Source organism: Octodon degus, unplaced genomic scaffold (genome assembly GCF_000260255.1).
Source record: "Octodon degus isolate 3935 unplaced genomic scaffold, OctDeg1.0 scaffold00041, whole genome shotgun sequence".
Lineage (NCBI taxonomy): Eukaryota > Metazoa > Chordata > Mammalia > Rodentia > Octodontidae > Octodon > Octodon degus.
In genome coordinates, this window is record NW_004524617.1 from 13922061 (window position 1) to 13945556 (window position 23496).

Genomic DNA, 23496 nt, shown 5'->3' on the forward strand with positions numbered 1-23496 from the left:
GGAGTCTCCATACTGATTTCCATAATGGTTGCACCAGTCTACACTCCCACCAGCAGTGGAGAAGGGTTCCTTTTTCCCCACAGCCTCTCCAACATTTTAGAACAGTTTTTAAATGGACTTTCTTGCCTTTTGCTTTTACTGTGTCCTTTAGCAGATACACAGATGGAAAGATTTGCTGTCTTTCCATCCATATATATAAACAAGTATTTATTGAACTTATAGTATGTCTTGCGGTTGGGTGATACACATTTGAGTGGATTTTGGTGGAAGAAATGTGAAGTTTGAATGAGTTGATGTGCATAGAACCGTGTTGGCACATATAAATGCTTGTTAAGATGGGGGAGGTATACAGAGGACCCCCAGCTGAGGATGGTGTTGGGAAGGAGAGGTAATGGAGTGAAAGAACTGCTTCCTCATTAGGAAAGGGTCAGGAGAAAAGATAGTTGAGGCCTTATAATTTACTCTTTTCTGAGGGTGTTTGTTACTATCAGACTCACACTGGGTTCTTACTCTGTTGGAAGCCCTGCGTCTCTGTGAGGTGGTGACAAGCCACATGGTGCACCTGGGCTTGGGTTTTGCATTAAAGGGGTAGTCAGGTGGTAGGATCTCTAGATTACAGTACTTCAGTTTATAAAAGTCTTTGATTCTAGGATAACATCACTAGTAGATTATCAGAGATTGATTGGTCTTCAGGACAAGATGTTTTTTATGGATTTCAGAGAGAAAATTGTAAATGAGAAATGATCTTGCTTTTTATCTTATTTCATATTATCTTGGCTTCCTACAGTTCTTATTTGCTACATGCACACCAAAAATCATGCAACTAAGATGTCCCCTTTATCAATAGTTACAGCCCTGGTGGACAAGATTGGTAAGCAATATCAATTTCTATGCATGCTTGCAATTTTTAGTAATTATATGATATTCAGATTAGGTGAAATATTCCCCTTTATGGGAAATATATATAAACATAAATATATATATGAAAATATCTAGAATTCATTATATCTAGATGTTATAATTATGTGGAAGGAATTTTGCGTGATTCTGGTTTTATTTTTTATATTCTTTGTACTCTGTACATTTTTTGAAAAGACATAGCAAATTTTTTTTGTATGTCAAAAAAGTTATCTTAGTTCTTAAGACAAGATAGAAATGTAGTGGAATTTGTCAAATTTTTGAATAATATTGTCCCTTTACAATGCAGAAAGTTTTTTAGACACAGACTGATTTTCTCTTTCGCAGATATGTGTAAGAGGAGCTTAAGCCCTGAACAGGACATTAAGTTCAGTGGCCATGTCAGCTGGGTTGGGAAGACATCCATGGAAGTGAAGATGCAGATGTTCCAGGTATATATGCACCTGAAGATTGTCCGCTGCTCAAATACAAGCAGCTGATCTCAGTGGGAGAAAAGTTTCTTTGTGTATCTGTTCAGAGACAGGTACATAGCTCTCCACTTCTAGATAAATCTTTGAGAGTTCAGGTCCTACAGACAAGGTAGGCTAACATCCTTCTCCTGGACAAAGACTGACACAGTATTTGACATTGATCTTTTAACGTTTATTCTTTTCTAATTATACACAACTCCACATTAAAGGTGCTTATTTCTGGTTTTCCCCAGCAGGATTTCACCAAAGTCTGAGTTGTGAGACATTGTCTTAACAATGTCGCTGAAACACAGTACTCAACACCCATAACTGAAAGTAGGAAAGATTCATTTGATTTAGGCTCACAGTTATGGTCCCTGGGTAGCCAGCAGGCTACAAGGCCAAAACATCATGTAGAAGGGCCTGGGTGGGGAAGAGCTGCTAAGGTCCTGCTGCCAGCAAGCTGAGGCCAGGGTGGGGCCAGGGCAGGGCTATGCCTTCCAGTCTGTGCCCTCAGTGACCCACCTCCAACCAGGCTCTGCCTCCTAGCAGCATGGTCAGCATCTGCTGCTTTTGGACTGTGCCCCAGAGCTAAACCATAAGCACATGAATAGGATTGGTCACTGTTAATTTCTTAGGGTTGCTAGGCCAGGAACTACCAAAAGGTACTCTCTATTGGTGGTATAAAAATTACAAAAATTTATTGTCTCAGTTTGGTGACATTAAGTTCAAAGTTAGGGTGTCAGCAGTGCCATGTTCCCTCTGAAGCTTGCGGGGAAAAGCCTTCTTGCCTCATCTTTGCTATTTATGGCTTGCTGGCAATCCATGGCTTGCAGCTGCACCTTTGATTCCATCTCTGTTCCTGTCATCACATGGCCTTTTCCTCTTGTGTGTCTGTGTCTCCTGTTAGGATCCTAATTCTTGCCAGATTAAGGGCTCAGCCTACTTCAGTATGTCTTCCTCTGAACTGTAAAGGTCCCATTTCCATTGACATATCTTAGCAGGTGGCAGAGTACAGCCCTTAACAGTCATTTGGATGGCAGTTAAGAACAGCCTCTCTAGTGAGCAAAACTGAGAATAGCTGTATAAGCAAATGACTAAATTTGACAAGTACTACAGAGAGGATAATAGTACAGAAATTAAATATTCAGGGGCCAGGAAGATGGCTCAATAGAATAAGCACTTCCCTGGCAAGTGCAAGGGCCTGAGTTCAATCCCTGGTTCTGCAAAAAAAAAAAAAAAGAAATTAAATATTCAGGGCTGGGGAGATAGCTCAGTAGAATAAGTCCTTGCCTGGCAAGTGGAAGGTCCTGAGTTTAATCTCCAGTACCACAAAAAAAGAAAGAAATTAAGTATTCGAAGTATTCCAAGATGCAATGTGGAAGACTTATTTAGGAATGGCTTATTCAGTTATGCCAGGGTATTCAATAATTCCATCATTCAGTTGCATTTTTCTGCTGTGTAGTTAGACAACATTTTACATTTTGGTCGAAGGAAATTTTCTGCCCTCATAAAAAGCTTGAAACTTGCTATGCAGTGAAGTTACTTGTGAAAGTATTCTTTTAATTCCATACTATATCAGAGTAGTTGAATCTCTCAACTCCTGTGTCGAGGTAACTGATAGTAATACTGTTTAAATTTTGTCTTTAGTAATTCTATTTTTTATTTTATTTATTTTTATTTTTTTCCATAATTTTATTGAGAAACAAATAGCAATGAGACAGTTTCAGACCAAATTGGTAGGACAGTTTCAATAATTAACCCATTGCATGCATTCTTCCTAGTGGTTATTTGCTATACAAGATGTAGACATAATTCTGTTTTAAAATAAAACATAGTAAAGTTGCTGGGGAAACTTCTCTGATTGGAATTTGTTTTAAAAAGTATTCTTAGTTAGTTCTGAGCATACTCACTGCTACACAGAGCACATTCCTGACTCAGTTTCTCTCTCTCTTCCAGCCTCAGCTTGAGTACTGGGATTATAGGCATGTGCCGCCATGCCTGGTGGGGACCTGTCTTCAAGGGAATCTTGACAATTGAAATCTTGGAAAAACAGGTTTAAAAAAAAGGAATTATTGAGATAGAATCAGTGAAAATCAGTATCAGACTAGTAAAAAGTTTTTAAAAGATTTGTATTCCTCATTGGCCAGTTGAGTAACAACTCATGACTGGAGTGATGCTGCCTATTCCAGAGAGATAGCTGGGAGATTAGCCCTTTGCCTCTGGTTTGGGTAGACGGGCTTCTACTCCAGCTCTGCCACATTAGTCGTATAACTGTGGGTTAGCTACATACCTTTGCTGAGCCTGCTTCCTGAGTGAAGGGTGAAACTAGATCATCATGTTAGATGGTGGTGGGAAGGGGGAAATGAAGACAGACACATTCCTAGGAAGTTCTTGGTATGGTGCCTGCCACCACTGACCACTCTTAGTAATAATGTTAATTTATTAGCCACACCTTTGAGGCGGTGCCAAATGTTTATTCAGAGCTTGAGCTTTAAACTCACCTTTCTGCCTGCTCACCATCCTCTCCTCGCTGTGCTGTTGCAGCCTCAAGTTGAGTGCCTTTCAGACTGCAAGCCTCAGAGCCTGAGTCTCCCCTTTGCCCTTTGCCGGCCTGCTCCAACCCTTTGTTTTGGCCTTTTAAAAATTTTTTTTTATTTTAATTTTTTTTCCTATATTTTAGGGAAGGGTCTTTAGGGTGTTCAGGGTCTCACTACTAGATTGGACTCACAGTGATTCTCCTGTGAACAGTCTCCCCAATGCTGGGAATACAGGCGTGCGCCACCACACCCCAGTCTCAATGGCTGTCTCAGTGCACCCTGGGGGTGGGGGCGGGGCTGGCACTGCAGGCCCGGGGATAGAAACCCCGTACCTGTGCCTGCTTGCAGGTGCTTTAATCCGATATTTGGCTGGCCCTTGTAATGGCTTTAATTTTTTTTATTTATCTTTTTTTTTAAAGTGTTACTTTATTTTTTTTCCATAATTTTATTGGAGAACAAATAGCAATGAGACAGTTTCAAATCAAATTGGTAGGACAGTCTCAATAATTATTACATTGCATACTCTCTTCCTACTGGTTATTTGCTGTACAAGATGCAGCCATGATATCCTATTTACAAACACTATTAGAACAAATCCCTCTATTCATTAAGAGAATGTAACTATATATCTATCCTGTTTTGAATACACAGATACAAAATGGACATTCATCTGTATACCCTTTTTTGTTTAGTTCCCTCATTTGAATATTATAGGTGTGTTAACTCAGCAAAACATTCTAAAAGAGTCCAGTAGTCCATAATAGTATTGGGTCTTCCGCTTCACTGTCAATGTCAGAAATTGTTGACCTGAGTTCCCTACAGCTCAACATAACAGCATGACTACTTCTTATACTTCGTTTTTATACTTTTCTGCTGGGTGGTTAAGACTAAGAAAAAGCAAGACCTATGCAACAAGAGTTGTAGCTTTTGGGTCTGATAAGGTCAGTCAAATCCCTTCAGAATTTATCCTGAGATCCTGTGCCTCATATTGTAGAACCTTTGTCAGTGTCAGCCATGTGGATGAGTCACGGCCATTGCTTGGCCAATGTGCTCTCTGTGAAAGCCTGAGAGAATGTTTTCTCTCCATGTGAGTCTCTTTAGGCACACTCTACATCACTGATCACTTTCCTCTTTGGTTCCATAATCTCCTTGATGAGAAAATTTGGGAAACTATTGAGTTACATGACATTACAGTACAAGATCTCATATGTCCTGAGTCTTAATTGACCTTGGAAGGCTAGGGACAAAATGTTGGCTTTCCTTGCAGCCCTCCTTTTTCTCTAATTTTGGTCTGCAATCTTAGGTTGTTAAGCCTCCAGAAGAGAAGCTTATTGTTATTACTGTACAACCTAGGCTGTTAAGCTTAACCTATCTGTCTGAATATCAAACATCTTAGGCATAACATAAAACAGGTATTTTTCATCAAGTATTGATATGTTGAACTTTAAGTCCCTACAGAATATGATGAAAAAACATTTTAAAAATTAAGATATATTTTAAAAATAGGCATAAAGAATTATATAATTCTTATATTTACACATAAGTCCAAAAATATAATCATATACAACCTTGTAGCAGGACAGTCCTGCAACATTACTTTTCCTGTCTCCTACCTTCATTCACCACCCCCTTCCTTTTGACCAATCATCATTCTGGTCTTCTGAATACGGGCTGCTTGTCATGACATGCCAATTGCTGCCATGCTGTCTCTCGGGTAGATGATTGTAATGGCTTTAATTATTGCCTTCGCTGTACAGCAGTTTGTCACTGATAGCCACTTAGCACCTTTCCACTGTGGCGCTCTGGCCCTCACATTTTACTAAAGCCCACACAGCCTCCTGCACGAGTGCCTTATGTCTGTTCATCCATCTGCCTGCCTCTGTTTTCTGTGGATTTCACCCATTTTTACAAGATAAGTCCACCAAAGCGGATCTTGAATCCCCTTGCTCCCTTCTCAGAAGCAGTGGGGCACAAGGGCACATATCAGTGATGCCAACTATGTAAGAGGCTCTATCTTACAATTAAAAACAAATTGAAAAGGGCTAGAAATATAACTCAGTGCTCTCTGGCTTCAATCCCTAGTACTACAAAGAGAAAAAAAAGAAAAAAGAAAAACTCCAATGACTCTTATCTATGGATTAAAATCTAAACCTCTCTGACTAGTTGTGTCCAAGGTGCTTGATAAACCAGATCCAGCCTGCCTTTCTAGTCCCTTCCTCGGACTTCCCGTGCACTCCGCTCAGCCCTGCACACTCCACCATTTCCTCAGGGGAGTTACACATCTCCACACCCTCAGTGTCAGCCCTCCTGAGTGCTTGTTGTAACAAAGCATAATTGAAATTGGGAGTGAATGAGTCGCGCTGCGTACACTTTTTGCTCTGCCTGAAGTTCCCTGTGCCCTGGTTCCACATAGTCACAGTCTCTGTGCTGTCAGGTCACTTTATGCTTCATCCCTTCCCGGGCCTCCCAGCTGATGGCACCTGTTTCTTCCCTGGAGCTGCTTCAGGAGCTGCTGTCTGACCTTTGTCCTACAGTGCTGTGTGCAAATACATTTTTTTTGCTCTGGCACTAGACTGTACACTGTTCATCAGTGTGACGTGGGTGTGACCTGCCCACTTGCTGACCTCATTTGTTTAACGTTCACTTAGCAGTTGTTCATTGCACACCTGTCTGCACTTAACAGACAGAAGTAAGCAAACACAGTTCCTTTCTTTTAGCATTTACCTTCTAGTAGTGCTCCGTGATGACCTGCCCTGTTCAGTTCTCGGTAGACAGTGATTAGTGGTTATCTGCCAGTCTCTGTGCTGAGTCCTCGGTATACAGATGCGAGGAAAGATGGTCTTTGTCCATGTGGAGCTCACTGTACAGCTGGGTGAAAGCTACATAAATGATTTTGATACATTTATGTGGCATTTCTCAGGGACACTGTTGGTATTTTGTACAGGAATTTATTTTTTCAGTAGAGGGGATTGAACCCAGGGCCTTCATACTGAGCTACATCCCTAGCTCTTTTTAATTTTTTAATATATAGAGAGGCTCTCACTAAGTTGCCCAGGCTGGGCTTAACTTTGTAGTCTTCCTGCCTCAGCCTCCCAGAGTGCTGGAATCAGAGGTGTGTATCATGGCTCCTCACTCAGGGAATTTCTTTTTTTTTTTTGGTACTGAGGAATGAACCCAGGGCGTTACATGTTAGGCAAGCACTGAGCTATATCCCCAGCCCTGTGCAAGAAACCGGTTTCCTCTGCAGACCTGTCCCTTGCATTGTGAGGTGTTCAGCTCCCTAGTTACCTGCCCCCCTAAACCATCTCTACACATTTGCAAATGTTTCCCCTTGGGATGGCATCTCCATGGACCAGCTTCAAGTGAGGAGCACAAGAAGGGAGGACTTTCTGCACTCTGATGAACTTGGTCCCCGGGACCAGGATGGGACAGGAGCAGGATGGCTAGAAGCCCTTGGCCAATGAGGAAGGTGTCCCACCAAGGTGTGGCTGTGGGGAGCTGAGCCTACTGTGCCCCCCCCCCCACCTCTTGGTTCTTAGCTGCAGCGCAAGGAAGAGGTACAGGTAGGGGGACAGCATTGGTACACACTGGAGAGTAATCTTGGGGGCTTTGTGTGCTGTGTTAATGGGGTTGGCCCAGGTCTTGGCAGAAAGGAGGAACTGCTATGCGTGGTGGCCTGTGCCTGGAATCAAAAAAAGAGGAAGAGTTGGGGGGAGGGAGGAGGAAAGGAATGCTTGTCTAGGGTAGAGCATGATGCGATTGGTAAGAGTGTTCCCACTACAAAGGCACAGGCAGTAGGGGCCTCTGTAGGCAGTAGTGACCAGGCCACCTGGAACTCGCCATGACCCTTCTACCTCATCAACCTCATCAACCTCCAGAACACTGCAATTACAGGCATGTGTCTCCATGCTCAGCAGGAAGTACAGGCTTGTGAGGGAGAAAGAAACACTTTAAAACCTCAAAGGGCTGTGTGATAGAAACGCTGAATAGGATCCACAGGACCATCACTGATCTTCCCTGTTTTGGAGTCCTGGGAGCTCCCATGGACCTGGCTAAGGAGACATAAATGTGCTGGTAGCTGGCCACTACAGTTCCCTGAAGATACGTGTCCACTTGTGGTGGGCAGTCACCTGGGTAAATGTGCAACCAGGAGGAAGGGCAATCCTGAAGAAAGCCTAGGCTCTCTGTGATGTGGGCAGGTTTCAGGAGTCGTGACACAGAAGGTCCCTGTGTGACGTGTGTGCACACATTTGGGTTTTGAGTTGTCCTCATTCTCAGAGCGCCTTGCTGCCCTGCTCAGACTGCATGCTCAGCAGGTGGTGCTCAGTATGTGCTCCTCCTCTCCCTGTTCTGGACCCCTCTGTGTGCGCACCTGCCGTCAGAGGTGCTGAATCTTCCCAGTAAATGCTCTTCTTATATCTGCATTGTCTTTTCTTTGTTCTTTAGTTGCATGGTGATGAATTTTGTCCTGTTCTGGATGCGACTTTTGTAATGGTGGCTCGTGATTCTGACAATAAAGGGTAATTACTGTTTTTTCATAATTTATTTTGAAAAATTTCAGATAAACTTGAAACCAAAGAGAAGACTATAATGAATTCCTGTATATCCATCTCCTGGACTTAATAGCTTTCACTGTAACATTTTTGCCAAATTTACTTCAACTGTTTTTTTTTCTTTTAAGAACTAATTAAAAAATGTTTTAAAGCATATCTCAGATATAATGCCATTTCGCCTCTAAATACTTCAGTGTAGCCATCTTTTTCAGGTGAGGGTATTGGTATATATTAATTAACACCAACTAATTGTACACATTAATGGGGTTCAGTGTGGTATTTTTATACATGCATAATCCACCCACACTTTTCCCACCCAACCTTTCCAACTTCTTATGACCACTGTTTTACATCCAGGTCGACTTTTTTCTTAAGCTTTTCATCTTTCTATGTCTTGCTCATTTACCTTAACATAATGTCCTCTGGCTTCGTCCATTTTCTTGCAAATGACAGGATTTTATTCTTTATGGCTGAATCATGCTCTTTGTGTTTATACCTATTTTCTTTATGCATTCTTCTGGTGGTGGGCATCTAGGTTAACTGTGTCATTGCTATTGTGAATAGTGCAGCAATAAACATGGGTATGCAGATTATCTCTGGTACACCGGCTCTATTTCCTTTGGATGTATATTGGAAGTGAGCTATATGGGTCCTATGGTAGATCTGTTTCTTTAAATATATTATGGTTTCTACAATGGCTGAATTTACATTTTCCAACAGTAGTGTATATGTGTTCCTTTGTCTTCATATCCTTGCCAGCATTTTACTGTTTGTTTCTTTTTTTATTTATTTATATGGTACAGGGTTTTGTTGTGTAGCTCAAACTCATAGTGATCCTCTTGTCTCAGCCTCCCCAGCGCTGGGATTAAAGGTGTGCACCATCACGCCCTATTTTTGTGGCTGGCATGGCATGCAGTACCAGGGATCAAACTCAGGACCTTGTGCTTGTCATGTAGGTGCTTAGACCACTGAGCTATTTCCCCAGCTCACCCTTTTTTTTGTAGTGCGTATTGAACCTAGTGCCTCAGGCCTGCTAGGCTAGGCAGTTGCTCTGCCACTGAGCCACTTTCATAATGCTTTTATTTTTTGAGACAGGTCCTGCTACATTGCCCAGGATGTTTGGCCTTCTAAATATCTCACATTATAGGCATGTACCTTCTTGTAGTTTAGATTTGCATTTCTTTGATGCTACATAGTTCAGGCTGTCTCTGAACTCAATGGGTACCACAGGCTGGACTTAAAACTCCAAGTAAGTCTCTTGCCTCGGCTTCCCAAGTACTGGGGTTATACGTGTGTGTATATCACCATGCCCAGCTTTGGGATTTCTTCTTTTGAGAAGTGTCTATTCAGAACATTTGCCCATTTTAAAATGGGTTTATCATTTTGTTAAGTCTTTGTGTTGTTTTTGCCTAGGGGTTGAATTTATGTATGATAGGCAAGCACTTGGGGCTGGGGACATAAGCTAAGTGGTCTAAGTGCCTTCCACCGAAATTGGATATGGTGGCACACACCTATAATCCCAAAACTGGGGAGGCTGATACAGAAGGATCACTATGAGTCCAAGCTGCTAGTGAGACCCTATATCAAATAAATAAAGAAAAGATAGGCACTATACCACTGAGCTACATCCTCAGCCCTTTTTATTTTGAGACAAAGGCTCACTAAGTTTCCCAGGCTGATCTCGAACTTGGCATTCTCCTTCTTTATCTTCCTGAGTAACAAGAATTACAGATGTGTACCTCTCCACCCCTATTATTATTATTATTATTATTATTATTATTATTATTTTAGTTCCTTGTGTATATTCTGGATATTAACCCCCTTGTCAGGTATATAATTTGCAAATCTTTCTTTGCACTCTGTAGGTTGTCTCTGCATTCTGTTGATTATTTCCTTTGCTGGGCAGAAGGTTTTAGTTTGGTGTAGTCTTGTTTGTCTGTTTTTGCTTTGTTTCCTGTCCTCTTGAGGGGTATTTTCCATAAAATCCTTGCTCAGCAGGGAGTGGTGGTACACACCTGTGATCTCAGCTCTCTGGGAGACTAAGGCAGTTGGGTTGTGTGTTCAAGTCCAGAAATTTAGCAACTTAGTGAAACCCTGCCCTCAAATAAATTAGAAAGGGCTAGGGATGTAGTTCAGTTTAAAGGCCCCGAGTTAAAAAAGAAAAAAACATAATGCCAGGCATGGTGGTGATATACCTGTAATTCCAGCACTCAAGAAGCTAAGGCTGGAGGATTACCTCAAGTTTAAGGCCAGCATGCCTGGGCTACGTGATGAGATCACCCTGTCTCAAAAATTAAAGCAAAACAAAAGCCAGAAACAATATGTAACCGATTCTGAGTTTATTTTCTTAAGTGGTTAGAGATAGAGTTCTAGTTTGCTGCTTCTGCGTGTGGATATCTAATTCCCCCACATGCATTTTTTACTCCTGAGTTACTCCTGAATAGAACAGAGTGTTCTCTTCCATTGGTCCCTGTGTTTGCTGTTTTCCTTACTGGGGCTCAGTAGTAGTATATCATAAAGTCAGGTAGTGTGATGCTAAAGATGATATTTCTTTTTTTTAAATTTTTTTTAACATTTATTTATTGTGTGTGTGTGTGTGTGTGTGTGTGTGGCCAGCTCAGCCCACCAGGGGGCGCAGCTGGCTGGCATGTGCTGCTGGGAAATCGAACCGTCATCCCTGTACTTTGCCAAGCTTGTTCCAAGTAGGTGCTTTAGACCACTGAGCCATCTCTCCAGCCCCCTAAAGATGATATTTCTTAAAGGATTATACGACTGGGCCAGACCTAACTCAGTGCTAGAGCATAAATGAGACTTTGGGTTTGATCCCTGGCACAGAAAAAGACAAAATTCAAGGCTTCATTATCATCGAAAATAAATGGAATAGTAAGCCCTAAATGTATTCTAATATTCAGTTCATATTCATTTTTTCCAAATATATTTTTAATGACTTATTCAAATCTGGATTCAAATAAAGTCCACATTATATTTGATTTTATGTCTCTTAAATCATTTTGGGACTGGGGAGATGGTAGCTCAGTAGAGTAAGCACTTGCCTGGGAAGTATAAGAGCCTGAGTTCAATCCCTGATTCCACACACACACACACACACACACAAAATCACCTGTCTTAAATCATTTTTTGTTACTAACTGCTTTGTTGGTTCCAGGTGTGGTGGCACATGCCTGTCATACTTGCACATGGGAGGGAGGCTGAGGCAGGAGGATTGCTGCAAGTTCGAGGCCAGCTTGGGTTACATAATGAGTTCAAGGCCAGTAGGAGCTACATAGTGAGACCCTGTCTCAAAAAAAAATAAGAAATAAACAAAAGAGTAGTGGCAACTTGATCACTCTATTGTGCAGTTCACTGTTTGCTCTTTTGATGTACTTTGTTAGCCTGTGAACAGCCAGTTCCCTGTCAGTCTCGTTCCAGTGCTTTCGATGTCCATGGGTGATCATTGCTCTAGTTGTTTTCATTAGTGTGCATAAAATAATTATTCTGTCATTTCTCTTATACTTGTTCACTGACATTGTGGAGATGTGAGCTTTCCCTTTGCAATTAGGGCTATTTAGTTTATAAAGGAAAGTCAGGATCAGTGCGCTGTCTTTGCCCTTTATACATTTTCCTTTTTTTTGGGGGGGGGCAGGTTCCAAATGCCTTCAAGGCAGGTTTGGCTGGCTTGAGTTGTGGGGATCGAACCACAGCACCCTGAGCCTGACTGCTTTGTTGAAGCAGCCATTTAAAGAACTGAGCTAAGGGACAGGCCCCCTATACATTTTCAGAATAAGGAGTTGGTTTATTAGTCAGTAACATGGTATTCCCACCTTTCTTCCACTTTTTAAAAAAGATGTTTATGAGTCCATGGTTTATTTCAGTAAGTTATAGTCATGGTTCTTGATTCTTAGGGTGAGCTACCTTTAGTCTGTGGGGACTCCTGTGCCCTTTGAACCTGTCCCCTTAATCTCTGATAACCTTCTGCTCTCTGATAGGACAGGATGCCTTAGACTTATTGTACATGTTTCCTGCCTAAGCCTAGAATGACCCAGTTCTCCAAGGATCTTTTAGTGGCAACTGCTATATAGAGGTTAGAATCTGAGTACTAGAACTGTATAATGCTATTATTTTGTCCTTTTCACTAAGCCTTCTCAGTGTACATAGCTAGGATGTATGTTAAACAGAAGCCTTATGAGTTCATGTGGTCATTTCCAAGCCAAATTTGATCAAATGGACTTTACCTTATTGACTATGTATTTCCTCTGAAGTTGAATTCATGGTTCCCAGTAATAGTTATGCCCCAGGCATCCCAACTGAGAACAGTGCACTGCAGAGGAGGGACTGTTACTGCTTGCTTTTAGCGCAGGACAGTCTAGCAGCCTATTGGAAATCTCATTAGTGTTAGGAACTTGATTTAGAAGTTAGTGATGAGAATTGTTTTCTGTGATCTGCTACCATCTCAGTTCTTTTTCCACTATTCTTTTTTGTTGTCGTTTTGAGACAAGGTCTCCCTATGAGGTTCAGGCTTGCCTTGAACTCACTAAATAGCCTAGGCTGGCCTCAAACTTACAGCAATCCTCCTGCCTCAGCCTACAGAGTGCTGGGATTATGGGCACATACCATCATGCCCAGTTTCCTCGCACTATTCTTTAGTCAGACCTTCAGATTCTTTTTTTAAAAGATATTTTATTTATTAATTTATTGTTTTGGGTTTTTGAGACAGGATTTTCCTGTGTAGTTTAGGCTGGCTTTGAATTGACACAGTTCTTCTCCCTATAGGTGTGGTTGACCATGCCTGGCCAGACTTTTGGATTCTGTCTCTGTGAAGTGTTTTCTTTTCCCTTAGTTTATAATGCTTACAGAAAAGTAGGAAGAATAGTGTAACGAACTCATCATGTTCATTCACCTGAATTCACCCATTAACTTTGTACTTGGCAGGTGTTGTCTTTTATTAATATACAGATATACACATTTTTTCTCAAATCATTTGTTAAGTTGAGGCTGCTTCACCCATTAGTAGTTCAACATGTATCTTCTAAGAACAAGATAGTTCTACATAACCTAGACGCCTTTACTACATCCAAGAAGCTTAGCAATGATATTATCAGTTATATTACCTAGTATGTGAGCCATATTTGAATTTCACCAGTTGTTCTTAAAATACCCTTTATAGCTTTTTTCCCTGATTCAGCATCCAGTCAAAAATCTTGTATTGTATTTGCTTATATTCTTTTAGAAGCCTCCCTTTGCCATTTTCTCTTTTAAGGAATTTTTTTTCCTCACTGCTAGCGGATTTTTTTTTTTTTTTTGAGAAAAGGTCTCACTGTGTAGTTCTGGCTGGCCTTGAACTCCCTACACATTCCAGGCTGGCCTCAAATTTGAGGTAATTACCTGCCTCAGCCTCCCTAACGCTGGTATTACAGGCATAGTGCCATGATGCCTGGCTTTGGCATTGACATTTTTGAAGAGTCCTAGCCAGTTGTCTTGTGGAATGTTCTACAATCTATACAGTATTTGTTTCCTTGTGATTAGAATCAGGTTAGGCCTTTTGGTAAGCACCGGTGTCTTTTTTACTTTTAAAAATTTTTATAATGTGAACTTTCCACTATAAAGATAAGTTTATCGCCAGAAGTTTTCCTTAGTTGTTCCAGTGTTTATATGGAAGGTAGTTAGTAAGAATTACCCCAAATGATGCAGTATTTAATTTTTAATTTTTATTTGTTTTACATTCAGGTGCTGAAGAAGACAGTTGTATTGTTTACAAAATAAAGATGCTAGATTAAACTGACCCAATGGTATTTCCTTCTTCTTAGGAAATATGTGTAGTTTTATAACTATCACAACAATATTATTTTTTTGTAATTTATGCTTTTTAAAATTAAAAAATATTTTATTAGATGAAGTGCTACTCTTCTATAAAGATAAACTTAAATCATTTGTAGGAGAATGGATGCACCTTGAGACCATTATATTATGTGAAGTCAATCAGACACACAAGCTTATAGGTCACATGGTTGCTTTTATATGAGAAATCCAAATGATAAGTAGTGAAATAAAAGATGGATAACAGGAAGTAAGGAGATCTGTCTCACAAAGGAAGGGGATCAAGAGATGGAGGGAGGGGGAAGGAGGTTAGGGATAGGGGATGAAAAAGAATAGAGATGTGTTATGGACGTGGGCCTACTCCACATAAGGAATGCAAACATTATATACTGCAAATGTGACACAGTACTTTAAAACTAGTGATTATTGATCTTCAATTTTTATTACATAATGGCTCATTATATCTTAAGCTGAATTCTTTTTTTTTCCAGGCCAGCATTTGTAAATCAACTCATCCCTGAAACTCCAGAGGAGGAAGAACTTTTTAGACAAGGAGAATGTATATTAATTTGTTTATAATAAAAGAAAATCTAAAAGTACATTAATTATACTGCAGAAGAGATTATTTAAGCTTATGTACGGACTCTTCAGACCAGTCAAATGTTTTATTCATGCTGATAATTTACTGAAAGTAAAAATACCGTATTTTTTTCTCCTTGGAATTCACAGATTGAGCAAGTTCCTTGACAAACTTTTTGTTTTATTGACAAAATTCAATAAGTCATTTGTTTTCTCATTTGTACTGAACTGGGAAATGTCTGTATGGGATGGTCTTGCACTGAACCCTTAACATTTCCAGCTGAGAGCAACAGCTCATGGGAAATTTCAGGGTGGTGATGCTAGGGATGGAACCCAGGGCCTTGCATATCCTAGGCAGGCCCTTCCACTGAACCATGCCCTAAACCCCTAATCAGAAATCTTCTGTGGCCTGTGTAGTCTGTAGCCCTCTCTTGGGTATGAATATAATTTTATAGGCTCCAGGGCCCCCCAGGGTAGGTCCCTCTATGCTGTAGTGTGGCCTCCTACTCATGGCTCTTTCTCCTCCTACATTCCAGTGAACAAGGGGAGGAGGATCGCACTCAGCTCCGCCTCCTTACTGAAAGTGGCTCCCAGTGCCCAGGAGAGGACCACCATACATGAGATGTTTCTTAGCACACTGGACCCAAAGTAAGTTAGGATGCTGAGAGTTTTGCACTGAAGCCTTGGCTTTTTTCAAAGCTACACTTGCCTGAATATATTGAGAGTTGTTGGAAAATTTATTTTTTCCCATGGTGAAAACCTGCTATTAGGCATAATCAATCTTCATTTGTACAGGACTATAAGTTTTCAGAGTCGAGTATTGCCACCTGGTGCAGTGTGGATGGAGGGTACGAAGCTGAAGAGCTTGGAAATTTGCCACCCTCAGGTACTGAGACTGAGTGAGAAACCACCTGAATAGGCCGACCTGCCTTCATGGTATTGGTCTAACATTTGACACCCATTTAAACTGTCCTCTTTTCTGTGGTGCTGTTAATTCCTTGTTCTGTATATGAAGGTGGCTCTTCACATATTTATTTATTTATTTTAAATTTTTTAAAAATTTATTTATTTATTTGTGTGTGTGTGTGTGTGTGGCCAGCTCAGCCCACCAGGGGGCGGGGCTGGCTGGCATGTGGTGCTGGGGGATTGAACCGCGGTCCCTGTGCTTTGCTAAGCTTGTTCTAAGTAGGTGCTTTAGACCACTGAGCCATCTCACCAGCCCTCTTCACATATTTATTAATACTGATTTATATCCTCTAGGAGCGGAACATTTTCAATCGGATCTTCGGTGGTTTCCTGATGAGGAAAGCATATGAACTTGCATGGGCTACTGCTTGTAGCTTTGGGTGAGTTAAATTTAAGGCAGTCTGAACTTCTGAGAGGAAACTTGTACCACTTCACTGAAAGTAACTTATTTTGGACCCATCTGGCTGTGTTTGGGAATACCATATGTTATGTATTTATGTATTTTATTTTTGCAGTGCTAGTGACTAAACCCATGGGCTTGGGCATGCTAGGCAAGTACCATATCCCTGGAGCTACATCCCCAGGACTATATGGACTATAATTGAAATGAATTTTTTTTTTTTTGGTACTGGGGATCAAACTTGGGTCCTTGTACTTGCAAGGTGCTTGTATGCAGGTGCTTACGTCGCTGAGCTATCACCTCAGCCCATGAATACTATATTGATACCAGCTGAGTCTGACATTCATTTTAGATGAGAAAATTACCGAGATAATGTAAAGATAATATGTGAAAAGGAAAAGAGATAGTGATTTTGGCCCTCTGTGGTCACGTGTAGCATCTTTACCCATTTATCACTGGTCTGATCATTTCTCTCTTCTCTAAGTTTATTATTTGTTCATTTCTATTTTGAGTCAGTTGAATGTTAGGGGAAAATTCACAGTAATCTAAATTTTGAACTTTACTCCAAATTCTGCCTTTGTTCAATAGTGGTTCCCGACCATTTGTGGTAGCTGTGGATGATATCATGTTTCAGAAACCTGTTGATGTTGGTTCATTGCTCTTTCTGTCCTCTCAGGTAGGTGTGTGATAAGACATGAAAACCTGTTTAGTTTGGTAATTTGCACCAAGAAGGCAGCTTTCCATTCTGCTTTGTTTTTTTTTTTTGGCGGAACTGGGAATTGAACTCAGATCCTTGCTCTTGCCAGGGAAGTGCTTATTCCACTGAGCCATCTCCCCGGCCCCTTTTTATTTATTTATTTATTTATTTATTTATTTATTTATTTTCAGCTTTCCATTCTGAAGCTACTGTTTCTCTCTGATTGCCTCTTTCCCCTCCCAAATGTGGCTGCTAACTATGTCTGTAATCTTAGGTGTGCTTTACTCACAACAATTACATTCAAGTCAGAGTGCACAGCGAAGTGGCTTCTCTCCAAAGTAAAGAGCACACAACCACCAATGTCTTTCATTTTACATTCATGTCGGAAAAAGACGTGCCCTTGGTTTTTCCCAGAACATATGGAGGTAAGTGGCCATAACTGGGTTTCCCTGATGAAAGGAAGACATTCTAATGAAATGTTTTCCTTTTTTGGTGGGGGGAAGTACTGTATTGGGGATCAGACCCAGGGCCTTGCATGTGCCAGGCAGCTGCTCTCCAGAGAACGCCATCTAAATTGCTATAGGAAGCTTAATCTGTGCCTGTTGGCCTGAGAACATGTGTCTAGGAGAATTTGCTCTTGAGGTTCTGCAGCTCTGAAAGCCAAAGATGTCGCCGGGCTTTGGCCTGCTGTTACTGTCTGCCCACCTGACTTGTCTGCAGGGTTGCTGCCAGGGGCATTGGCCCTGGTTCAGGACCAGTCAAGCCAGAGGACAGGGGCAAAGAGGTGTGGCCTGCTGCCCTGGGAATCCTGCATACCCGAGGCTCAACAGTGCATCCCTGTTACTAGTTTCACATATTCATTGCTGTCCCCAAGTAGTCAACTTTATGTAATTTTTCAAAATGCTGCAAATTTCTCCAGGGTTATCTTTCTTTTGTTCCAGAGTCTATGTTGTACTTAGACGGGCAGCGACATTTTAACTCCATGAGTACCCCAGACACCTTGAGGAAAAATGGCCTTGCGGATCCCTAGGACACCTCCAGTGTTGCGAAGCAGCCTCCACCCAGTCACAAGTGATGCCCGATGAAGGCCGAGCTGATGTATCAGCGTTAGTATTGCTTCTCATCCTCCTGGGAGAGGAAAATGTATTCAGCTTTTAGGATGATCAGAGAAGCTCAATGAGACCATGACTGGGGCAGGGGTTAGGGGGGCATTGTTATTCAGTAATAAATATGCTAAACGCTATATTCATCGTCAGCCTATCAGCTTGCCTCTGTCTACTAGAGGAACTAGGGGCAGAATACCTTTTTACCCAGTTGGACACATTCCTTTTTCACTTATATTGTAACTGTCAGTGTACAGTGCTTCCTGCCAGGGCATTTGAAGAACTTTTTTTCCCCCTTTTTTCTTTTGTTGCAGAGCTGGGGGTTGAACCCAGGACTTTCACCCTGATCTACATCCCAGTCTTTTTTTTTTCTCCTCTTTTTGAGTCAGTCTTGCTAAGTTGCTCATACTAGGCTCCAACTTGCCATCCTTCTGCTTCTACCTCCCAGAGTACTGGAATAATGGATGTGTGCTACCATGCCCACTTGGATGATGTTTTTTAAACCTGAATGATGCCCATTTATTGTCTAAAATTTCATTCACCTTACATGATTGTATTTTACTTCTTTATTTCTCAGCTTTTGTTGTAGAGGGTAGATGAAATATTGGGGTGGAGGGATACAACATAGGATATGGCATCTATTAAAGATTGTGGGAAGCTTTAGGTCTGAAAATACAATGAAGACACTGGTTATCCCAGCACTTGGGAGGCAGAGGCAAGAGGATTGATAAGATTTGAGGCCAGCCTGAACTATAGAGTGAGAACTTGTCTCAAAAACCAAAACCCCAAAGTGTCTGTCCTAAAGCATTAAGTGAACTTGCTTTTAAAAGGATATTGATTTGATGAAAAGTTGGTCTGTTTTAGATGTATTTGATTTTTGATTGTATTTCATATCACCGCAGGCTTCAGAATGCAATCACTTTTTCCAAAGGAGAAGCTAAATTTTGAATTAACACCCCATTGTCCCCATAATTAGTCAATCAGTACTGATGCATATGCCATCAAGTATGCAAATTGGAGAAAAAAACCTTACTGACATAAAACGTTGACAAATGTAAGCTAGAATTAGGTGTAGGCTATTTAATCATAGATTTACATTAAAATGCTGGATGACTAGACACCAAAACAGTTTTATTTGCTGAAAGTATATTAATGAAACAAGATCAGTAGTCTCTGAGTGAAATTTCACAAAATGATACCACCACCTTCTGCTTTAATGTTCAATGTAAGACAGGGCAAACCCCATCTATCCTACTTTTATTTTTGTGTCTGTAAACAAAAGTCAGTATAAGCCCCCAGACTTCAAAAACCCGATCAAAAAATGAACATCTGAGATAAATGTACACTTCTGAGGTGAAGAAATACAAATGGTGAATAAATATGTGAAAAGTGTTCAACATTGTTGGTCATTTGAGAAATGCAAATTAAAACAACACCAAGATTCTCACCCTGAAAAGAATAGCTACCAAGAAATCAACCTGGGCCGGGAAGATGGCTCAGTAGAATAAGCGCTTCCTTGGCAAGCACAAGAGCCTGAGTTCAATCCCTGGTTAAAAAAAAAAAAAAGAAATCTACCAATGAATGCTGAGAGGCTGTGGGCAAAAAGGAACCCTTCTCCACTGTTGGAGGGAGTGGCTGGTACAACCACTATGGGAAGCAGTGTGGAGACTCTTAACCGAGGATTAGAGGTCCTATTCTACCCAGCTATTCCCCTTCTGGGTGTTTTCTCAGCAGAAATGAAACCGCCATACCACAGTGATATATGTGCACCCATGTTTATAGCAGCACAATTTGTCGTAGCTAAATCCTGGAAACAACCCAAATGCCCATCAACTGAGGAATGGATAAAAAAAGATGTGATGTTTTTATACAATGGAATATTACTCAGCTATAAAGAAAGACAAACTCGAGGCTATTATTGGTAATTGGATGTGACTTGAGACCATACTCATATGTGAAATAAATCAGACCCACATGTGTAAACATCGTATTGACTCCCTAGTGTAAGCAACTGAAAGAGTAAATAAGATCCAAAACGTACAATAGATATAGTGCAAGGGAGAACAATCTCAAAAGGAAAGAACAACTGCGGGAGGGGGAGAAAAGAAGGAAAAAATATATACGATAGCTGAGAGTATTGTACTAATTTCTATTAGTTCACTGAAAGGAACAGTTAATGCTTATATTGTTTGATCAATTTTGCATGTGTATGCCTGGTAATCTGAGGAAGTACTTTGAAGATAGCAATATGCAATATAATAACCATTGTTAGTTTCCATTCTTGTTTAGAAATTCTGAATCAATTTTATTTTTTATGCTCCAGGTCTAACGGCATAATATACTGTGGTGTAACTCTCCTGCAGTAAATTTCTGTTTTTCTGTTGTGATTCTTCTGTTGGGAGTGCTGGGGATGGAATTCGGGCTTACCCCTGCTAGGCAAGTGCCCTACCGCCCAGCTCAAGCCCAGCAGGTCCTCTGCTTTGTCTTGTGGTACTGGTGATTGAACCCAGACCTCACAAAATGTTCTATCACTGAGCTACATCCTTGCCCTTTTTTTCCTTTTGGTGGTGCTGGGCATTGAACCTACGGCTTTTCTCTTTTACCTTTTTCTGAAGTTGGATTGCAAATAACTCTGCTTATGTCTCTCAAAAAAATAAATGCTCCAAATGTATTAGTTTGGGGGTAAAGCTAATTTCCTGTGCACCCGAGGAAGATATCATTTCCCTTCTTTGGCAGAAAGGCATGGATACATAGTGCTTCAATGGAAGCTTCTTTGTTTTTTCTTTTTGCAATTTTATCCTAATCAGATGAAGCATTTACAGCTTTCTGAGTCATTCTTGATACCAATGTGCTCCTCTTCTCTGTTGTGGCATGCCACCAGGCTCAGCTTCTCTAAGAGCAAGAACCTCTGCTTAAGAGTTAGATGCATGACATCTAACTATCGCAGCTATTTGTTCTTGCTTGGACTTCTTCAGTAACTCTCTGTACTTACATTTCTTTGGTGGCAAGGTTGCAACTAGATCAGATTCTGGAATTTGTTTTGTTTTGTGGTACAGGGGATAGAACTTGGGACCTTACACTTGCCAGGTAGGCGCTTATGCCACTGAGCTATCTCCCTGGCCCTAGATTCTGGAATTTGAAATGAGAAGCTGAAATCCCTTCCTCGCAGGAACCCTTAATGCTAGCTTTCTTTGGCCTGGGCACCCTTTTGCAGCTGTTCTATCTCTAGTGGCCCTTGTGCTTCGCTTCTTGCTTCCTTCCTCCTTGGCCAGTAACCTCTGTACTTGTCTCTAGCTTTGTCTTCTTTGCAGGCCTGTACTCTGCCCCTGTGATGCATCACCCTTCCTTCTCACTCCCCCAGGGTGACTCCACTGGGAAACTGACTAAATGACTTCTTCCCCGGAGGCTCTTGGGCTACATTCCTTGGGACAGCAGTTTGCAGTTGCCCCTAACAGTTCCATCCTAAGGACTGTACGGTTGTGGGACCGAGCCCACAAAGCAATCGGAGGTGGCAGAAGGGATTAATTTTACTTCTTCACGCTGGGCATGGCTCACGCACTGTGCTTCTAAGGGAGGATGACAGGCTTCATGGGGATATCCAAGCAGAAGAAGCACTGGCACTGGACAAGGAAGATAGAGTGTGAGAGCGCGCTTCCACAAAGCCTTTCTGGAGACGGATAGGATTTTTCAAATTTGGTGCCCCAGGAGGCTGCACTTTGCTGGGCTCCCTGCTCCCTCAGTGGCCGGGCTCTGGAGTGAGGCCAAGCACAAGGGCGTGGTGCATGCATCTTACCATTGCTATGGGGCCTGCTTCCGAATGTGCTAGCATCTGCCTCGCCCCGCCCCCTCTGATGTCAGCCTGGCAGCCCTGCATAAGACTGTTTTTGGATCCTCTGAAGGAACCCTGCACTTTTGCAATAAGCTATATCTTTAGCATAGTGCCTTTTTCTTTTTTTAAATTGGAGACAAGATCTTGCTAAGTCCCTCAGTTGCTCAGGCTGGGCTCCAAGTTGGGAGTTTCTGGCTCAGACTGTCAAGTATTTGAGCTGAAAGGCTTGAGGCACCATGCCTGACTATTCCTTTTTCCCCAGGACTGGGGATTGAATCCAGGGCCTTCACACTGAACTACATTCCCATCTCTTTTATTTTTAATGTTGAGATGGTGTTGCTAAATTTTCCAGGAGTGGCTCAAACTTGGGATTCGCCTATCTGCCTCCTGAGCTGGTTTATCATTGGTTTCTTTAGAAGAGGTTGGTTCATTAAATTGGAGGATGGTGGTGCATGCCTGTCATCCTAGCTAGTTTGATGGCTGAGGCAGGAAGATTTTTGATTCGAGGCCAACCTGGGCAGCTCAGTGAGACCCTGGCTCAAAATTTTAAAAAGCAGGGAGTCTAAGGGTGCAATTCAGTGGGAAAGCACTTGCCTAGGAGGCCCTGGATCAATGCCCACATCACAAGGAGAAAGAAAAACAAACAGAAAAACAAAACCAAGGAGAACGAAGTTGCTCTTAGCATGCTGTGCACATTAGTGTGTCCTCAAGATGCTGCGAGTCTTTCTGTATTCCCTTGGGTGCCCGAATTCTCTCTGCTCTCATCTCTTTCTGTCCTCCCCCCCCTCTTTATTTATTTTTGTTGTTTTTGAGACAGGATCTCACTGTAGCCCAGGCTGGCCTTGAACTCACTTACATATCCTAGGCTGGCCTCCAATATGCTGTGATTCTCCTGCCTCAGCTTCCTGAGTGCTATCAAGCTAAAATTTAATAACACTGTATACTTGAGCATGAAAATATCTGGGAAGACTTTGAGATTGTTCACCTTACAGAGCCATGTGGCAACTCGTATGTTAATGAAATGTGACACAGGCTTGGAAAAAATCAGTTATATAATGTAATCAGCATCAAATAAGACTTTTTCTCTAAGGCCAACATGTTGAATTCTCTGGCAGGTACTGTGCTAATGACATCCTTTATTCTCTCTTACAGTAGCTCATTGAGGTCAATATCACAGTCACCTACATTTTGTAGATGAGGAGCCTGAGGGTTAGAGAGGAAAAGGCACTCCCCAAAGCCCATCCTGTAACTGTCTAAGTGGGTTAAGCCCAAACTAGGTCAAGAATCCTGCTCTTTTGCCACATTTCTTACATATTTTCTCTGCTGATTGTATAATGATACTTAATGCCATATATGTGTATGTCTATGTTTATATGCACACATACATATATGTAATGTGGTTGGATCTTAAGCATAAGAGAGAAGGATGGCTAAAATATTTTTGGCATTTGCGTTAATCTTTTCTTAGGGTAAACCTTTTGCTACTGTTGTGATTGATTCTGAGTTGACCTGTATTATTTTTGCCCTTCCTTGATAACAAATAATTTATCATAAAACAGGTAACAATAGAGAAGAATTAAACATAGGGATTTGGACCTGGGTGTGGTGGTACACACCTCTAATTCCAGTGCTCTCAGAGGCTGAGGCA

General features: G+C 41.5%; 1 protein-coding gene across 2 annotated transcripts in view; it reads left to right on the forward strand.

The window, feature by feature from the left end:
* Acot9 (acyl-CoA thioesterase 9) overlaps positions 1-18110 on the forward strand; it is a 33690-nt gene extending 15580 nt beyond the window's left edge. For both annotated transcript variants that reach the window (XM_004631389.2, XM_004631390.2), the window contains 10 exons: positions 788-871; positions 1246-1349; positions 8354-8427; positions 14766-14833; positions 15390-15501; positions 15649-15739; positions 16114-16199; positions 16808-16895; positions 17191-17341; positions 17858-18110. In XM_004631389.2, the coding sequence (XP_004631446.1) occupies positions 788-871; positions 1246-1349; positions 8354-8427; positions 14766-14833; positions 15390-15501; positions 15649-15739; positions 16114-16199; positions 16808-16895; positions 17191-17341; positions 17858-17946 (947 nt within the window). In that variant the 3' untranslated portion in view covers positions 17947-18110. The remainder of the gene's footprint in view (positions 1-787; positions 872-1245; positions 1350-8353; positions 8428-14765; positions 14834-15389; positions 15502-15648; positions 15740-16113; positions 16200-16807; positions 16896-17190; positions 17342-17857) is intronic.
* Positions 18111-23496: the final 5386 nt, after the last annotated feature.